The 19,824-nt window shown below is 42.6% G+C and overlaps 1 protein-coding gene across 7 annotated transcripts in view; it reads left to right on the plus strand.

Annotated features, from left to right (window-relative positions):
- Nucleotides 1-19,824, plus strand: part of LOC109403484 (echinoderm microtubule-associated protein-like CG42247) — a 226,217-nt gene that overhangs the window by 170,021 nt on the left and 36,372 nt on the right. For all 7 annotated transcript variants that reach the window (XM_062844208.1, XM_062844206.1, XM_062844207.1 and 4 more), the window contains 2 exons: nucleotides 13,543-14,051; nucleotides 14,112-14,261. In XM_062844208.1, coding sequence (XP_062700192.1) covers nucleotides 13,543-14,051; nucleotides 14,112-14,261 — 659 coding nt within the window. The remainder of the gene's footprint in view (nucleotides 1-13,542; nucleotides 14,052-14,111; nucleotides 14,262-19,824) is intronic.

A 19,824-nucleotide genomic window follows, 5' to 3' on the forward strand; every position in this document is an offset into this window, starting at 1 on the left:
ACTCAGGGGATGAATACTTGTTTCGTTATTTGTATTGCTATTTACCACTTGAGAAAAAAAACCATCAAGTGTCGGAACATTGGGATAATAAAAAACGGTTTAACCTTGCTTATGCATCCATCACGTTGAGAGCAGCTCGCTGACGCAGTGTACGGTTTGGGTCAAAAATTACCCTAATGCCAAAGGAAGGTTAATAAAGATTAAAGAATGCGTAGTCGGCAAACTAAAAACTAAACCATCAATTATCTGTTTGTTGTTACTGTTCAACGAATCTTCGAAGAGCTCACCTGGCTGTCATTATTGCTGTGTCTGTCAGCAAATTACCTTTACGGCCATTGCACATGGCTGGCACTTGCGCCTTTAATAGTTGCATAAAACCTCCGCATATCGTTCTGATCCACGCTTTCCTGGACTTATCCATGACGCTGTAAGGACGTGGCAAACTAGATGTTAGTCACACGAATAGTCGCGACATTGGACTTCTGTGGCTAGTTATTCTACTAGTGATGCCCATCGAATAATGTAACCATCATGATCAAAGATTTTCATTCTGGACAAATATTAATAACTAATTAATGAGGCGTCCGATTTGAATAAAGTCTTTGGCAAAGTTGTAGCTGATAGAGTAGCCTAGAACTACCAATGGTCAACTAACACTCTAGGGCATCTGGGGAAATGATACGGTCAATTGAATGAAGAACGTCCTTGTCCCATAGTAATTCCCATACAAACTTTGAAAGGCTTGTGCACTCTCAATTTTCGACCAAATCAGCTCAATTTTTGGGAGAAGGCTTAGAATCTGGTTACGAATCGAATAAGCGGTGTGGAGCAAAAACGATTTTTTGAACCACGCTATTATCCATCCACCCTCATCTCATCCAGATCCAAGGACGCAGAAGCTTATGAAGGGATTTTCTCGCTAGCATTTTCCCGTAGATTCTTTCGGGTTTCTTACGTAAGTTCTTGTGGGACTTCTTGTGAATCTTGTGGAGTTCTTTCCAGAATATCTCATAGAAATTTTCCCGGAATCGATACCACCACTCCTTCAGACATGTTAACCTGATGTTGTTTCCGGGTTATCTCTAGGAGTTCTCTTTAAAATGTATCTAACAATCTCACCCGGGATTGCTAACGAAGTTTCTCGTGAGATTTTGCCTAAAGGTACCTACATATGTATTTTTTTCTGGAGTTACTTTTTTCACCGACCGGTAATCGATACTTTCATCCAGAGATGTGCATATCCTCAGTGTAGCAAAGAGAAATAGAAAATACACCACTCATGCACGCTGTGCATCTCATCAGAGCCTGTCTCTTATATGTGGATCCACCACTGAGATTCGGATGGTGGGTAGAAATAAATCTCTTAGCTCCCTGAGCACTGGGCCACACGACGGTTTTGTGATGTGATAGCGCTTTAACTTTCACTTCGGTGAATGTGTAAAAAATCACCTCGGCACGCGCTCCAGTGAGTTTTTTTCGCCAGAGTGCGCACTGTAGTGAAACACCGCGGTGCACCGGAGAGTTCTCGCCCCAGTGACGCCACAGCAGTGTCGAAAAAAATCAGCACAATGATGTTCAATTAGTGCGAATACGAACACAAATAAACAAACACAGTTACCCATAGACACGAGGCCGAGAATGAACATGACAAAAAAGAGACGAGACAATGAAAGCGGCGTCTTGGGGTGTCATCCACTGTAGTTGAAGTTCAGTTCAGCTGAACTTCAGCTCGATGATTTCGAATATGAATATTTCAATTTGGAATTGATTTATTATGGTTTTAGGCATGCAAATACCGATATCTTACCTTAATTGAATGCATTATAGTAACTTTTGATGAGTGCTGCTAAACAACGTCATTTTTTGCTTCTGCATCGTGCTCAATTAAAACGAATCAGTTGAAATTGAAAATACTGACTTTGAGTATCAGTAGGTGGTTGAAGTTCAGCAGACAGCCGTCAAAAGAATTTCGAAAGCATACATTTCTGAGAATGCCGCTCGGGTTGTCAAGACGACTATCAAAACAAAAACAAATCAACGACGCTGGCGCCGCTGGGCGTCGGTGCAGACGAAGGTAATTTGACAATTTCCGTCACTGCGCCACAGTGCTGATTCGGTGACTGCTGGGAGAAAACACGGGAGAGCGCGCGGGAGCAATGCGCGTAAACGAGTGAGCCTCACACGATCCAAGACATACGAGCAAGAGCACACACTAGCGGTTGGTCTACCCACCACCTAAAACAATAGAAACTGGCTTCTTGGTGTGGTGAAAAATGTTCAAATTCCAGTGTGGTCGCTAAATTGACGCCCCAGTGAATCGCTAATGCGAAAACTATTCTAAATCTTTACTGATTCCCCCAGATAACCAGATAATTTCTCTAAAACTCCGTGAAATGCTTTAGAATCACTCAAAAACTCCCCATAGGTTCCCAAAGATTTCTCTCAAACTCTATGGTAGCCCTCTAAGACCCTCTGAAATCTCTCGAAACGGCTTGAATCGCCCTGAAACGCTTGAAATCTAAAAAATCTCTGGTCACCCCATAGATTTCGCTGTAGATTGTAGTTGAGTTGCTTGAACCGCACTGAAATCCTTCAGAAAACCACTTTCAGCCGCGTTGACTTCCTTTAAAATCTACTTAAGCCCCCTGAAATCCTCTGAGACTCCCTGAAAGCAACTGAAATCTCTCAAAAACCTTCGAAACGTCTTGAAACGCTTTCCAAAGCCTTAAAACCCCTCTAAGACTCCCCTCAAACTCTTCTGAGATGCTTTAAGAAAACCTCTGAAATGCCTTAAAACTCTCATAGACTTCACTTAAACCTTTGTAACGGTTCGTAGTACCCCCTCAGCAGGTTTGTAAGATTTTGTCGCAGTCTCGTGTAGTTTTCATCTGTTTGTTTAGTTAAAATTCAGGAAAGTTTTTGTGTTGTTCGTTTCCACTCTTTATGTTTGCTGATCACCCGAAAAGGATGCAGCCATAAATAGCAGCTACCATCATCCTTCAACATTAGCCACCAGATGACTCTACCTTGCCTGAAACATGGAAGTAGACGGTGGTAGCGAAAGGAGGCCATTAAGATCTTGGAGATCCTCAATTGACCAAATAAACGGCCATTTGCCCAAGTGATCGACAGACAGTAGTGAAGTCCGTTGTGAAGAGTCCACTGTGTGTCTATTGCGTGTGTAGGAATTTAGGGACACATGTAGAAGCTAAATATAGATGATTCGAGACCCCCCCCCCCTCTCACACAGAACCCCGAGGTTTTACCGTTAAACCCTGTTTGCCTCAAATTCAAGGTCCAAGGCAAACCCTCAACACAAAGGCGAACCCTAACCCCAAATAGGGTAACCTTCCGCAGTTAAATACAGAGTCTCGTCAGCCGCTGGGAAGGGTCACCTTCTGTGACCCTCTCCTCAAACTAACGGTAGCTGTGGCATTACCGCTATTAGTTACACCTTAGATGATGGATAACTCTTTAGCCCCTACTTAAGCCCCATGCAAACCCTTGAAACCCCTGAAATCTCTTGAAAAACCACCTAAATTACCTTGGAATCCCCCAAAATCTACTGAAACGCTCTACCTCCTACCCCTCCCTTCTTCTTCCCTTTGCAACCCTTCTTAAATTCTCATGAAAGCCTCCGGAAACCTACCTGAAATTCCCTGATACGTCTTGAACACCTTGAAACCCTTCTGAAACCTCTCTGAAGCTCTACTGAAAGGATTTGGAACCCCTTGAAACCCCGGAAATAATCAACAATTCCCTCCTGTAATAAACTACTTCCATTGCAGTCAAACCTCAGTTTGTGCACAGCTGACCCATTACCTTAATAAAAGAATTAGGGTACAACTTTAAGAAGAAATTCTTAAAAGTATTCAAGGGGGAATCTGGGGCAGAATATTACAACGACCTTCATCATGAAACCGTTTGAAGAAGCTTACCCTTTACAATCTGTGAGGACCACACAAAAAATCTTGCAAAATCAAAGGATTTCCGAGTGAACGAACTTCGTTTGCCAAATGGCAATTTCACTTCCTCTGATGAGGAAGCTCTGGAATGCTTATTCAGCACACACTTCTCCGGTTGTGTGGGTATTACATCTTCGGATGAACCTACCCTACTAACAAAAGTAGCTGCATAAAAGCTTATGAAGCAAACGCTCTTGGAAGAAAGCTCTTATAAACTCTTATACAGCAAAAATGTTAGTTGGGTAGTGTCTTTTCTTGTAGTTATGATTCTCTGGCTTCAGCTTGGGGTATTGTAACTATAGAATCGATTGAGTGAGCCCTGAATAGCCTTGCTCTTTTCAAATTTCCTGGAGCAGATGGGATATATCTTATTTTGCTTCAGAATCAGAAGGAATGTGATTGACGTATGAGTATGTTTTGAATAAATTACTTGTTTGCGGTTTTGCTACAGGATATATTCTCATATCTTACTGTAAAATTTTTTCCGAAAGTGGGTCGTGCGTCGTATGACGAAGCAAAGAGTTTCAGACCTATCAGTTTGACCTCTTTTCTTCTAAAATGCTTAGAACGCATTGTCGATCATCACATCCGTGATGTTCATCTGGCCAACGTGCCTCTTCATGTAAACCAACATGCCTACCAATCTGATAAGTCCACTGTGACTCTTTTACGCAAGGTTGTGCACGATATTGAGAAGGCAACTCTACTTGGGTGTTTTCTTAGATATCGATAGTGCTTTTGACAACGTGCCTTTCGATACCATATTGGAAGCCGCACGAGGTCATAGTATATCTTCAATGATGCAATTGGATTCATCAAATGATCAAAAACCGATATCTCTTCTCGACATTGCGTTAAGCAGCGATTAGGAATTGAGTGTCTGTGGATGCCCCCAAGGGGGAGTCTTGGCACCGCCCTTGTGGAATCGTGTAGCAAATACGTTATTCAGACAACTCAAAAATAGCGGTTTTCCTACTTATGGTTACACCGACGACAGCCTGTCATTGTTAGTTGGTATGTGTATCACCACCCTTTTCGACCTGATGCAAAGCGCCCTTCAAGTAGTTGAGGGTTGGTGTCGCCAATATGGCCTTTCGGTTAATCCGAGTAAAATATCTATTTTTCTTTTTACGGAAAGGCGAAACTGTAATGGTGTTCGACCTTTGCGTCTCTTTGATTCTGAAATCGATGTGACTGAACAGATAAAGTAGCTTGATTCGAAGCTTTCCTGGACACCTTACATTAAGTTCAGAAGCTGTATGGCCTTCGGGCAATGCCGGCGAACCTTTGGTACAACTTGGGGTCTAAAACCCAAGTGTATCATATGGATTCACACTACTGTGGTTCGGCCAATATTGGCTTATGGATGTCTTGTGTGGTGGCGAAAGGGCGAAATGACAACGGTCCAATCAAAATTAGGCCATCTCCAAAGGATGTGCTTAATGGCGATGTCTGGAGCGTTCTCTTTAACTCCCACGGCAGCGCTCGAAGTTCTCTTTGACGTTGCCCCACTACACATTCATCTCAAACAAGAAGCACTTTCTTGTACTTACCGGTTACGGGTACTCGGTTTACTAGAGGAAACTCCTGTGAACCGCAGTTCAACACACATCTCGTTGTTTCCACTTTTGGTGAATTGGGACAAAGTTGTCCTTGCTCCAAGTGATCTTAGAATTGCTTGTAATTTTCCATATAGGACATTTTCCACGAAATTCCCTTCCCGGGAAGAGTGGACATTTGGTTATCTGGAGAGAAGTATTTCAGACGGCATCGTATGTTACACTGATGGCTCCCTTCTCGAAGGTCGAGCAGGTGCTGGTGTCCACTCTCGTGAGCTAAGGCTGTATCAGTGTTACTCACTTGGTAGGCAATGTACCGTTTTTCTGGCCGAAATATTTGCTCTTATGTGTGGAGTGCAATCGACACTTCAGCAGCACGTAATGGGCAAAGCAATATACTTCTGTGGGGCTGTTCATAAACCACGTAGACCAAAATTTGGCCATCTCAGACCCCCCCTCCCCCCTCGTAGACTTTTGTCCATACAAAAATTTTGAAATTTGTATGGAGCGTAGACTTTGGTCAGACCCCCCCCCCCCCCTCCCCCCAAAAAGTCTACGTGGTTTATGAACGGCCCCTGTTCAGATAGCCAAGCTGCTATTAAAGCACTTGCTTCGGCCAACTCTAGGTCGAAGATAGTTTTCGTTGTCGAACTCAAATCGAGGAGCTGAATTCCGCAAACGCTGTTTTTGTAGGCCCGACTTCCGCTGATGATGCGCCTTCGAATTTCACGACTCACGTTGTTGTCAGCCGTCAGTGAGGATCCGAGGTAGACGAATTCCTCCACCACCTCGAAAGTATCCCTGACTATCGTAACATTACTACCCAGTCGTGTTCGGTTCCGCTTACCAGCATGTAAGGTATGCGCACAGCAAAATCTAGCCAAAGAAAATCAAGCAGTAATCATGTATTTTAACTTATTACCAAACCAAAAGCAATTCATCGTAAAAAAGCATTAATTTACTTTAAATCAACATCAAGACATTGTTGATTTGACTTATTATATCCATTATCTCGAGCTTTGCGCTTGAGTCCTTCCGTTAAGTTTTGCACAGTACCTTCGATTACTTGCCAAGAAACTTCTACCACCTTTGTGTCCAAATCAATCTTAATTTTTGATAAAAACTACCTTTATGGGCATTTTTTGTAGGTTCCAATTTACGGTTACTCAATATTTTTCAATTGAGTTGAGTTTTGAGGTGTATGAGATTTTACAGTTTTTGTAAAAATACGGTACAATTTCCACATAGTTTTCTGCATAAAAACGAGGATTCTCCGCCAGAAGCAAGGCACAAAAATCAATCCAAATCAATACACAATATCTAAGCTTTTGAATAAGGGGTGCCAGCCATTTCGCCCGACATTTCCCGTAGTGAAAAAGATGATTTGTTGTACATGTATTTTTGAAAGTTTGGTTTTTCAAACCACAAATTCATATTGTTGACCAAACTATGTATTTCTTGCCAAACTTCGATTATTTCTTGTTCTTTAGTTAATCTGCACAACCTTTCCACGTTGTAATGATGTATAGAACCGAATACTTGAAAGCTAACTTAAGTCTGCGGAGACGGCCGTTTTAATGTACATTGTCAGATTTTCAGCACGTTTGTGCAAAAACTTTTCGAGGGCTTCTTGTTCCCTTGACTCTATTTCAAACACAATGTCAAAATATCACCCGAAAGGAATATTTTTCGATTCCTTACACAATAAGCTTTCATTTGCGCCATAGATTGCCACGATTCTTTGAAAATTGTAAAATTTCTATCCAAAATACGGTGGCTAGATTTTGCTGTGTGCATACCTTACTTTGTTTTTGAGGCATTCACCACCAGTCCGACCTTTGCTGCTTCGCGTTTCAGGCGGGTGTACAGTTCTGCCACCGTTCCAAATGTTCTAGCGATAATGTCCATGTCGTCCGCAAAGCACACAAATTGTCCGGATTTTGTGAAAATCGTTCCCCGGCTGTTGAGCCCGGCTCGTCGCATCACACCTTCCAGCGCGATGTTGAAGAGTAGACATGAGAGTCCGTCACCTTGTCGCAGTCCCCGGTGAGATACGAATGAACTGGATAGTTTACCCGAAACCCTTACGCAGTTTTGCACACCGTCCATCGTTGCTTTAATCAGTCTAGTCAGCTTCCCAGGAAAGCCGTTTTCGTCCATGATTCTCCATAGCTCTGCGCGGTCGATACTATCGTATGCCGCTTTGAAGTCGATGAACAGGTGGTGCGTTGGGACCTGGTATTCACGGCATTTCTGGAGGATTTGCCGTACGGTAAAGATCTGGTCCGTTGTCGACCGGCCGTCGATGAAGCCGGCTTGATAACTTCCCACGAACTCATTTGTTTTAGGTGACAGACGACGGAAGATGATCTGGGATAGCACTTTGTAGGCAGCATTCAAAATAGTGATCGCCCTGAAGTTCTCACATTCCAAATGGTCGCCTTTCTTGTGAATGGGGCAGATTACCCCTTCCTTCCACTCCTCCGGTAGCTGTTCGGTTTCCCAGATCCTGACTATCAGCCGATGCAGACAGGTGGCCAACTTTTCTGGGCCCATCTTGATGAGTTCAGCTGCGATACCATCCTTACCAGCTGCTTTGTTGGTTTTGAGCTGGTGAATTGCATCCTTAACTTCCCTTCTGACACTCCCGTATACTTCTTTTAAACTCTACTGAAGCTCCTTGAAATCCACTGAAACGCACTGAAACCCCTGTGCAACCCATCTCAAACCTATGCAGGTTATGGTTATGCACCCTCGACCCATAACCTAAACAGAAGTTTTGGAGTTCTACATTTGGAAGGAATTCCCAACAGTATTCAAGAAGGATTCCTGCATAGACTTTTGGGAGTGACCCCCAAATTAATTTCAAAAGGAGTTCTGATTTAGGTGTTCAACCATTCAGAATATTGAAAATCTTTCGCACAGCAAGTTTCTCCGCACATCCGATTATGTTTGATTCACACCATATCGAATGCAGAAACTGCGCTTTTCCCAGCTGATGGAAATCGAACTGCACATATGCAGCCATATGCATTCATGCACTGCTGCAGGCATAAAACCGGAACCGTGTGAACACCCAGTAGTCCGTCCGTACTCCGTAGTACGCTACACTACTGCCGGTAGTTTTATTTATTGTCTTGCTTCTTCCGCCGGGGGCTCGTAACTTTCCGACTTTCCGCGCCATATGGGTGTGCTGCCTTGAGGTGACAGCCCAAGGTCGCACACGTTCCTCCCGAGACGAGACGAACCGCGCAGACGAAGTAGAAGCTATAGGTAGCACGTGGTGCAGTCAGCGTCAATTGGCGCCTCTGAACCATGGCCATAAATCAATCACCGGAGTTTCAGCACATTCCCCAGTTGACAGTCGCCAAAAAGTTCTGCGGGGAAGTTCCTGCGGTGGTTGGTTCGTTCCTTCATTCCAATTCCAAGTCCACTTGGTTTGGAAAGCGTGCAGGACCGCCGCCCCAAACCAATCGATATTCGGTATGTGTATTATGCCACCTCATGAAAGCGCAATATACATACCAATCAAGTCCGGACTCCCCGTGTTCCCTTCCTCCCCTGGTCACACACACAGTAGGTATGCTGCTATTCCGAATGGGAGTTCTTCGCTCGGCTGTTTGAATAGCTAATAAGGAGACGCGTCGACATGTAAATTTCTTGATGAAATGCTTCCGGTCCAGCACATGACCACATTTTTCTTTGTTGTTCCGTACCGGGCCGCGAGACTGGAAGAGTCGCGTGGACTGTATGACTGGACACGCAAACAATTCGCGGGCTCTAAGCAAGGATCGAACAATATCAGTTGATTGTTTTGTGAAATTGGCTTCACGAGTTTTTTTTTTTGGAAAAGTACGTGCTTGATAAAGCTTTAATTCATTGAACAATCCTATCTTTTCAAAATATAACGTTAAATTGGTTCTGTGTTGCCGGCTGTTTAGGTCAGTTTGAAACAGTCCTTCAAATGTTCAAGAATATTTTTATGTATTTTCGCTACAAATAATAGCATTGCATAACCTTCTGAGATCCATGAAGCTCTTGACATCTACAATGTCATTTATAGACACTGTAGGGTTATTCCAGGTCAGTCAAACTATTTTAGAGTTCAGAACTTCAGGTCTACACTCTTTAAAGTAGCCATATCTGTTATACTGAATAAAGTTGCATAATCAACGCAGTTACCGGAGCAATCTGAAGTCTACTAGCTTATTATAAACCTTTGGGACATTCAGGGTCGTCCAAAATGTTCTATAATAAAGTCCTTCAAATCTACAAGAATATCTTTTTTGTTTTCACCATAAGGCATTGTCCATTTAGAATCCGGACGCAGATAATTACTTGTATCTCTGAGGTGGAATAACAAACATAAAAGGTAAAGCCCTCAAAACAAAGATAATTTATTGTAGTTTCAGGGAAAAATATCACTGAAATTATTTGATTTAATTTTTTATACATTTTTCATTTTTTCCATGTTGGTTTCCTTAAAAATCTGCACAATGGTAGAAAATTTTAATATCAACCCCTTCGACGTATTTGACTCACAATCAGGTCATCTCTGTAGTGTCTTGAGACCCTCTACCAGTCTGATTAGGAATCCAAAGAAACTTTGCCAAACATTTCCCTTCTGGTGAAATTAAGGGCAATTCAGTGAATTCCAATGAGGCGAATTTTGAGTGTTTTTTCGTTAATGAACACTATCCATCCGTGATGATACTACTGAACATCTCCGGCTGTCGTGACAGCCCGCCAAAGTAGCTCAACTTTCTACAGATGTCTCGTGTGCATTTTTGAAAAGCAGCACGCGATTATTGAGGCCATCATCCTTGAACACATTTGGTGTCATTATCGTGATGTGAGAAAACGATGCTCAGAGCTCGAGCTTACTGCCAAATCTTGGAATTCCAAGCAGATTAATCCACAAACACAAACTTCTATCTTCCTGGGACACTTCCTCATGGCATGGTTAACATCATCTGAGCACATCACACATAATGGTTTTGGAGATATTAACATTTTTGGCGATTGTCGGACCTCGCCATGCTAAATTTTCAACGGTTTGTGCAAGATTTTTTTCCTTCTCTTCTCTTCAATCTGAAATAACTTTTCACTCGTTGCAAGAAAATCGATGAAATTTTCACCATTCACAGAGGACTACTTTATGATCAGACTGCTGTAAAAGAATGGTAATTATGATCATTTAGAGCGACATAATAAATTTTACTTTGCGTCCGGATTCTAACTGGACAATGCTTTAAATCATAGTATTGCATAATCTGCTGGGATCCGCGAAGGTCTTGAAATCTCAAATGCCATTTAGAGACACTACAGGGATAATCCAGGTCAGCCAAACTACCTTGAAGTTCAGGACTTCAGGTCTGCACTCGTAGCAGTCTCCATATCTGTTATAGAATATCGCTGCATAATCAACCGCAGTTACTGAAACAATCTGAAGTCTACTAGTTTATTATAAATCTTTGGGACATTCAGGGTCGTCCAAACTGTTCCAAAATGAAGTTCTGTAAATCTCAAGATTAACTTAATGTATTTTCGTCACAAATAATAGCATTGCATAAACTACTGGGATTCGTGAAGCTCTTGACATCTACAATGTCATTTATAGACACTATAGGGTTATTCCAGGTCAACCAGGTCAACCAGGTCAAACAGATCTTCAGGTCCACACTCGTAACAGTAGCCATATCTGTTATACTGAGTAACGTTGCATATTTAACCGCAGCTTCTGGAGCAATCTGAAGTCTACTAGCTTATTATAAACTTTTGGGACATTCAGGGTCGTCCAAACTGTTCTATAATAAAGTCCTTCAAATCTACAATAACTACTTTATGTGTTTTCGCCATAAATAACAGTATTGCATAATCTGCTGGGATCCGCGAAGCTCTTCAAATCTCAAATGTCATTTAGGGACACTACAGGGATATTCCAGGTCAGCCAAACTACCTTGAAGTTCAGGACTTCAGGTCTGCACTCGTAACAGTCTTCATATCTGTTATACTGAATATCGCTGCATAATCAACCGCAGTTACTAGAACAATCGTCCAAACTGATCCATAATGAAGTTTCTCTAACTCTCAAATAAATCATAGCATTGTATAATCTGCTGGGATCCGCGAAGCTCTTGAAATCCCAAATGTCATTAAGAGATACTACAGGGATATTTCTGGTCAGCCATACTACCTTGGAGATCAGGACTTCAGGTCCACACTCGTAACAGTAGCCATATCTGTTATACTGAGTAACGTTGCATATTCAACCGCAGTTACTGGAGCAATCTGAAGTCTACTAGCTTCTTATAAACCTTTGTGATATTCAGGGTCATCCAAACTGTTCTATGATGAAGTCTTTCAAAATTACAAAAAAAAAATTATGTGTTTTCACCATAAATAATAGCATAGCATAATCTGCTAAGATCCGTGAAGCTCTTGATATCTCAAATGTTATTTAGAGACTCTATGGGAATGTTCCAGGGCAGCCAAACTATCTTTCAGTTCAGAACTTCAGGTTAGCACCCGTAACATCAGCTATATCTGACATACTGAGTAACGTTTCATAATCAATCGCGGTGACTTGACCAATCTGAAGTCTACTATATATTATTATGAATTTTTGGGACATTGAGGGTCGTCCAACCTCCAAACTATCCTGAAGTTTAGCTTATGATAGTAACAGTAGTTATTTTCACAATAAACTGAATACTGTAATCTGTAATACCCCTGGAATATCATGATCATGAATCATTGCAAGATAGTTCCGAAATATTGCAGATCAACACCACTACTCCGGAGACCATAGCTTTAGGTCTACACTTGTAATAATAGCTTTTGCCACTACGTTAAGTAGTGTTACATAATCCACTGTAATTACCAAAGCAGTTGGAGGAACAATAAGCGTTATTATATATGTTTAGGGTGTTATTGGCTTACTGTTATGAAGCTTAGTTGATAAAAACAGCCACTGAAGCTTTCAGAAGACTTGCTGGACATGATAGATTACAAATCGTAGCTTTAAAGAAAAGAAGTTACCGTTACACCCGCAGACTTTAGGATCTAAACTCTAGAACAGTTTGGATTACCTAGGATATTCCGACTGATATGATATTGTCTAGTAACCTCTCAGAAGACTTTCTGGACATGATGGATTACAAATCGTAGCTTTGTATAATGAAAGAAGTTACTGTTACACCCGTAGACTTTAGGATCTAAACTCAAGAATAGGTTTGATGACCTAGGATATCCCGACTGATATGATATTTTCTATTACTCTTTCAGAAGACTAGCTTATAAATCGTAGCTTTGTATAATAAAAGAAGTTACTGTTACAACCATAGACTTTGAGATCTAAAGTTAAGAACAGTTTGGATGACCTAGGATATCTTGACTGATCTGATACTGTCTACTGAACATTCAGAAGACTTACTGGACATGATAGATAACAAATCGTAGCTTTGTATAATGAAAAAAGTTACCGTTACGCCCGTAGACTTTAGGATCTAAATTCAAGAACTGTTTGGATTACCTAGGATATCCCGACTGATATGATTTTGACTATTAACATTTCAGAAGACTTACTGGACATGATAGAATACAAATCATAGTTTTGTATAACGAAAAATGTTCCCGTTACACCCGTAGACTTTAGGAATGTACACTCAAGAATAGTTTGGATGACCTAGGATATGCAGAAAAAAGTATTCTTCGTAATATTCTACCGTTTTTATGCTACTGATCACCAAAACTACAGAAAAACGTAGAAAAAACTCCATAACAACGCTTGGAAAAAATCCGGCTTCAAAAGGTGAAGAAGCTGAATCTGGGAATATGGTATATGAAAAACTTGTGCGGCTAGACCAGTTCTACAAGAAAGTCATGAAAAACCCGCTCGTTTTCGAATATTTAAAGTACATGTCATGGATTACCTTCGAAAAATGCCAATTGATATTCATGATGAATACATTAGATCTCTTCCAGCACTAACTCATTTTACCCCCCATTTCTTCCAGTGCCGCGTACTGCTAAACCTCCGCACATCGCAACCCTTCGAGGAGGTCCTGGAGGACCTCGGCCAAGTGCTGAAGATGATCGGCGCCAAAAAGATGTATACCAGCAGCGGCCAGGAGGTGCGCAGCTTCTCCCAGCTGCGCAACGAATTCGCCGAGGTGGACACCTTCTACCTGAGCAACACCCCCTCGCTTCCGGTCGGTGCCCTCGGGCCGGGTGTGATTCCTCCCTCGCCGGCGCGACGCTCCCGTTCGCGGCTGGGTGGTTCCGTACCGGATGACCTATCGAAAACGGCGCGGCAGCGAGCCCGCAGCAAAAGCAGACCCCGGGTACTGTACGCACCGGAAAACGAACTGGTCCGGGCGTCGTCCGACTATCCACTGCTGGATGCCATGAAGGAGGAACCCACCCGCATCACCATCCGGGGGCTGAGGCGTACCTTCTACCCGCCGGTGCACCATCCGCCGGTCGATAACTCACCGCCGGATAAGAAATTATCGCTTTTCTGGGTGTAAGTGGCGAAGTTTGAATACATCATTTCTATGATAATATATCTATACATTTTTCACAGACATGGCTATCGTGGAATCGACTCAAAACGGAATCTCTGGGTACTGCCTTCGGGTGAACTACTGTACTATGTCGCAGCGGTGGCTGTTCTCTACGATCGGGAAGAGGAAGCACAGCGACACTACACTGGACACACGGAGGACATTATGTGGTAAGTGAAAGCAAGTCGCATAATAGTTCTAAAACAGATTGTATGGGTCAAAGTGCACCAATCATGACGAACCACTCGTTTTAGCATTGCTAATACAGATATTCGCAAAGGGTTGAGGGTCACTAGGCAGATTTGAATCATTCAGAAGAAAATCATGATCGTAGTACACCACCTGTCTTTTAAGTATTATATGTAACTAGCTGTCCCGGCAAACGTCGTTCTGCCTGCCTACTGTGTTTTTTTGACATGCTGCTCCATAGAGACGTCCACGGCGAAGTCATCTGTATGGGAGCCCCCCGTTCGTCCAGAGACCGAAAAGGTCCCGCACCAAGCTAAGAACCTTCCCCGGCCCCAAAAATACCCACATACAAAATTTCACACCGATCGGTCCAGTAGTTTTTGAATCCATAGCGGTCAGACAGACAGACAGACGGAAATTCATTTTTATATACATACTAGCTGTCCCGGCAAACGTCGTTCTGCCTGCCTACTGTGTTTTTTTGACATGCTGCTCCATAGAGACGTCCCCCGCGAAGTCATCTGTATGGGAGCCCCCCGTTCCAGAGACCGGAGAGGTCTCACACCAGGCTAAGAACCTTCCCCGGTCCCAAACCCCTCTGCATACAAAATTTGAAGCCGATCGGTTCAGTAGTTTCCGAATCCATAGCGGTCAGACAGACAGACAGACAGACAGAAATTCATTTTTATATATATAGATATAGATATATAGATATGTATGCATGGATTACTGCACGAATTTAAGCTGGCCTGCTTACTCTCACACGAAATTTGACGTTTGAGAGGTGTCGGAACCGCTCTAACGTCAAATTTCTCGTGAAAGTATGCAGGTTAGCATAAATTCGTGCAGTGGACCATAGTACCACGGCATAAATATCACAAGGCAGGCTAGTAACCTATGTAAACATCGATTTGAATTACTTCATCAAAAAACTGTCAGATTTCCGGAAGGTATCACCAGCGGCGTCATGCTGGCATTTTTTCCGCAGTCAAGTTCGCAGATTGTGAACAATCCTCGGTACTCACTTTACGTAATTTATGTTTAGTCCCTTACTGTCAGAGCTGTCAGATCAGTGTAACACGCTAAATAAAATTTACACAAAGGCAATTTACACGGAAAAAATACACGGTTTTATGAATATTTATTGGGTACCGGACTGGTCACCGAAAATTTGATCGTTTTTTTGGTACATCGAGGTCTTGAAATTAGTCTATGGTATCACCTTCTAAATATTGTACACCGTGCATAGTACATTTGGAGCAGGGATTGATGTTTTTTACCGCAGTTGTTTTCTGGAGTCCATAGTAAGCACGGCTTCCATTGATGGTGCGCCTTCGAATTTCATTGTTGTTCTGCTTACTAGCATGAACTTTGGTTTTGTCGCATTTACCACCAGTCCGACCTTTGCCACTTCTCGTTTCAACCCCTATTCCAAATGTTCTGGTGGTAATGTCTATGTCGTCCACAAAGCACACAAATTGACTGGATTTAGTGACAGTAGTATCCCGGCTCGACGCATGACACCTTTCATCGTTGCTTTGATCAATCTGGTCAGCTTTCCACGAAAGTGTAGTCAATACTGTCGTACATATGTCGCCTTCAAGTTGATGAACAGATGATGCGTTGGAACATGGTATTCACTGCATTTCTGGAGGACTTACCACCCGACCGTTGTCGATCACGACCGGCCATCGATGTAGCCGGCTTTATAACTTCCCACGAACTCATTCGTTTAGGTGTTGGATGATAGGCGATGGAAGATGATCTGGGATAGCGCATTGTAGCAGGCATTCAGAACAATGATTTCTCAGAAATTCTCACATTTTGAATCACGATTTTTCGCTCCTAACTACGGTAGCTGTTTGATTTCTCAGGCAGGGCAGATCAACTTTTCTGGGCCATCCTTTTGAGTTCAACTGCGACACCATCCTTACCAGCTGCTTTATTGATTATGAGCTGGTGAATACCATCCCTAACTCCTCATCGTGGAAATTGATTTGCCGAACGTACATTCTACGCATCATTCAAGTATTTATCGTTCGTCCATCGAAAGGCCCCCGTCTTCAACCCTGCACATTTCGGTTCACGGCCAAAAACCGTTGCTGTCACGAGATTGCATTGAGTTTCTGGTAGAACTTGCGTGTTTCTTGAGAACATCAAAGCAATACCATTTCCTCGCACTCCACGCTTTCCAGGCCAACTTGTTTCTTCCGAAAGAAGCGGGTCGGCTGCTACCACTTCTGTCTGAATCACTCCACATTCGGTGGGGCTCCATGCTGCAGCATTACCGCCCGCGCTGCGTTCTTCTGCAGAAATGCTCTGCACTCCTCGTCGAACCATTCGTTCTGTCAACTCCTTACCACGTACTCGATGGCGCTCCTGGTTGCATCGTTGATGGCTGCTTTAACTGTGCTCCAGCAGCCCTCTAGGAGGGCCACATTGAGCTCACCCTCGTCTTACCTCCAGTGGTTGTTCCAGTGTTGTTTTCGCGGTTTCCTTTTGGCATTTCCGCAATGATCCTTTGGTATTCCTTCAGAGATTTCTTCAGGGATTTCTCCATTTATTCCTTCCAGAATTCCGCAGGGAATCCAGGTTTTTATGCAGGAATGTCTTCCAGAAATTCTTTCAGAAAGTATCACAAGAGATTATTCAAAGATTAATCCAGCAATTTCTTCAACATTTTGTACAAACAAATCCTTATGGAATTCATCAAATTATTCTTCAATTCTTTTTAATCCAGAAAACTTTCCTGAGATTCCCTAATGGTTGCCTCCGGGATTCCTCATGGGGTTTCTTAAAAAAATCCTCCAAGAATTCCTCCAGGGATTTACCCAAGAATATTTTCTGTGATTCTTTCAGAAACAACTTCAGGGATTATTTTTAAAATGTCTCAAGAACTCTTATTAAGATTCCTTCAGTAATTTCTCCTGGAAATCTTTCAGAAACTCCTCCAGGAATTAATCCAAAACTTCCTTCAGCAGCTGTTTAGAGATTCCCTTAGGAATTTCGAGATTTCTCCTGGGGTTCAAGCTTGCTATTTGATGAAAACATTCGCGAAATGATGCGATTTGCTTTCGACAACGAATACGTTTTCACCCATCCTCGCTTTATTCAATCAACCTCCCATACGAGTACACACGAACGGACTCAACACTGATCAGCATAGTTGACTCTTCCTTTTTGCCGTTGAGCCGTTGCGTTCTAGCCAAGCATCTCTTTTCATCGCTTTCGATGCTTTTCGACAGCTTATCGCGAAGCATCGTTGGCTGGAAGCTTTATTAGTATGGTATCGGTACATGCGAATGTTGCTTCTGTGTGCGTGTCGAGCGTTCGTGCCGTAGCTTCGCAAACCAACCTATTCGGTATGGTTCGGCTGTTCGGGCGAGCGTGTGACGGCCCAGTCAGATGTGTGCAAAATCGTTTGTGATTTACATCATGTTCGTTTTGCCACCTCTTTGCTGCTGGTCATCGCTGATCAGTGCACAGTTCAATCGCACGCGATAGATATACAGTTGATGAGTTGTGATGAGCACTAGTGAGGTGATCATTTGCATCATTGCTGGGGTTTCTTCAGGAGTTGTTGGGATTCCTCTAAGGGTTCCACTACGTACTCTTTTTAGGATTCATTCATGATTTCTTCAAGAATTTCAGCGATTTCTTCAGAACTTCCTCCTTTTGTATCTTCAGAATCTCCTCTTGAAATTCCCTCAGAAATCTATCCTTGGATTTCTTCAGGAATTCATCCTGGGATTTCTCCAGGAATTCCTTAAGGATTGCTCCCAGAAATTCCTTCAGGAATTGTTCCAGGATTTCTCTGGGAATTCCCACAAGGATTCCTGTAAAAATCCTGGAACCCCTGAAGAAATGGCTGTAAACATACCTTCAAAAATTCCTGGAGGAATCTCTAGGGAAATTTCTTGAGAAAACTCCAGAGGAATTCCTGAAGAATTTTTGTGAAGAATCACTGGAGAACTTTCACTCCAGTGATTCTCCAAAAAAAATCCTCCAGGAATTCCTCCAGGGATTTCTCCAGGAATTTCTCTAGCGATTCCTCCAGGAATTTTTGAAGGCATGTCTCCAGGAACTTCTCCGGGGGTTCCTCCAGGCATTGATTCAGGTATTTTTCTAGGGATTTCTCTAAGAAATTCTCAAGGGATTGCTCAAAGGAATTACTCCAGGAATACGTCCAGGCATTCCTCCTGGAGTTCCTCCAAGGATTTTTATAGGGATTCCTCTAAGGATTCATCCAGGCATTCCTCCAGCATTTCATTCAGGTACTCCTCCAGTAATATTTTTCTTCAGAAATTTCTCCAGAAATTGATCCAGGAATTTCCAGGAATCCTTCAGAAAATACCCCAGGAATTCCTCACGGAATTTATCCACGAGCTTTCTAGGTATTCCTCCAAGCATTCTTACAGGATTTTATGCAGACATTTCTCCAGAGACTCTTCAAGAAGTTTCACACAGAATACCTCCAGGAATTTCACCAGAAATTGATCCAGCAATTCTTCCAGGATTCGTACAGGGATTCCTTCAAAAACTATATCATGAATTTGTTCATGATTTTTTTTCCAAGGATTCCTCCAGGAATTCTTCCAGGGTTTCCTCTAGGAATTTATCCAGGGGTTTCTCCTCCAGTAATTTTTCCAAGAATTCTCTCAGATATTCTTCGAAGAATTTCTACAGAAATTTTTCTAAGGGATCCTTCCGGAATTTTCTCTCCTGGAATTCCTCCATGGATTCCTCCAGGTATTCCTGCAGGCATTCTTCCAGAAATTCCCTTAGTTATTCCTCTACGGATTTATCCAATTCATGGAGTTCATCTAGAGATTGCTCCGGGAATTCTTCCAGAATCCTTCTAGAGATTCCACCGAGAATTTCTCCAGGGATGACTCCTGCAAATACTCCAATTATTCCTTCAGGTATTCCTCCAGGTATACTTTCACAAATTCCTCTAGGATTTGCTTCAGGGATTTGTCCAGGAATTCTTCCAAGGATTTCTCCAAGCACTGTTCTAGGGATACCTCCAGGATTTCGTCCAGAAATTCCTACAAGGATTCCTCCAGAATTTTTTCTAGGAATTCCTCCCGGGATTCATCAAGCCATTTCCTCAGAAATTTCTCTAGGGATTCCTCCGGTTATACTTTCTGAAAACCCTTCAGGAATTCCTTAAGTGTCTACTCCAGACATACCTGCAGGAATTCCTCTAAGGATTTCTTCAGGAATTCCTCCAGAGATTTCTCTAGATATTCCACCAGGGATTGCTCCAGGAATTTCTTAAGGAATTCCTCCAGTAATTGCTCCATCAATTCCTCCAGTAATTCCTCCAGGAATTCTTCCGAGGATTCCTCCAGGAATTCTTTCAGGGATTCCTACAAGGTTTCCTTCAGGGATTCTTCCTGAGAGTTTAGTGATTCTTCAAGAACATCCTCCAGGGATTATGGAATTATGCAGGGATTCCACCAGGAATTCTTCTGGTGATTTCTCAAAGATTTTCTCTAGAGACTCCCCAAGGAATTCTTACTGGCATGTCTCCAGGAATGT

The sequence above is a fragment of the Aedes albopictus genome, chromosome 1 (assembly GCF_035046485.1).
Source record: "Aedes albopictus strain Foshan chromosome 1, AalbF5, whole genome shotgun sequence".
Taxonomy (NCBI): Eukaryota; Metazoa; Arthropoda; class Insecta; order Diptera; family Culicidae; genus Aedes; species Aedes albopictus.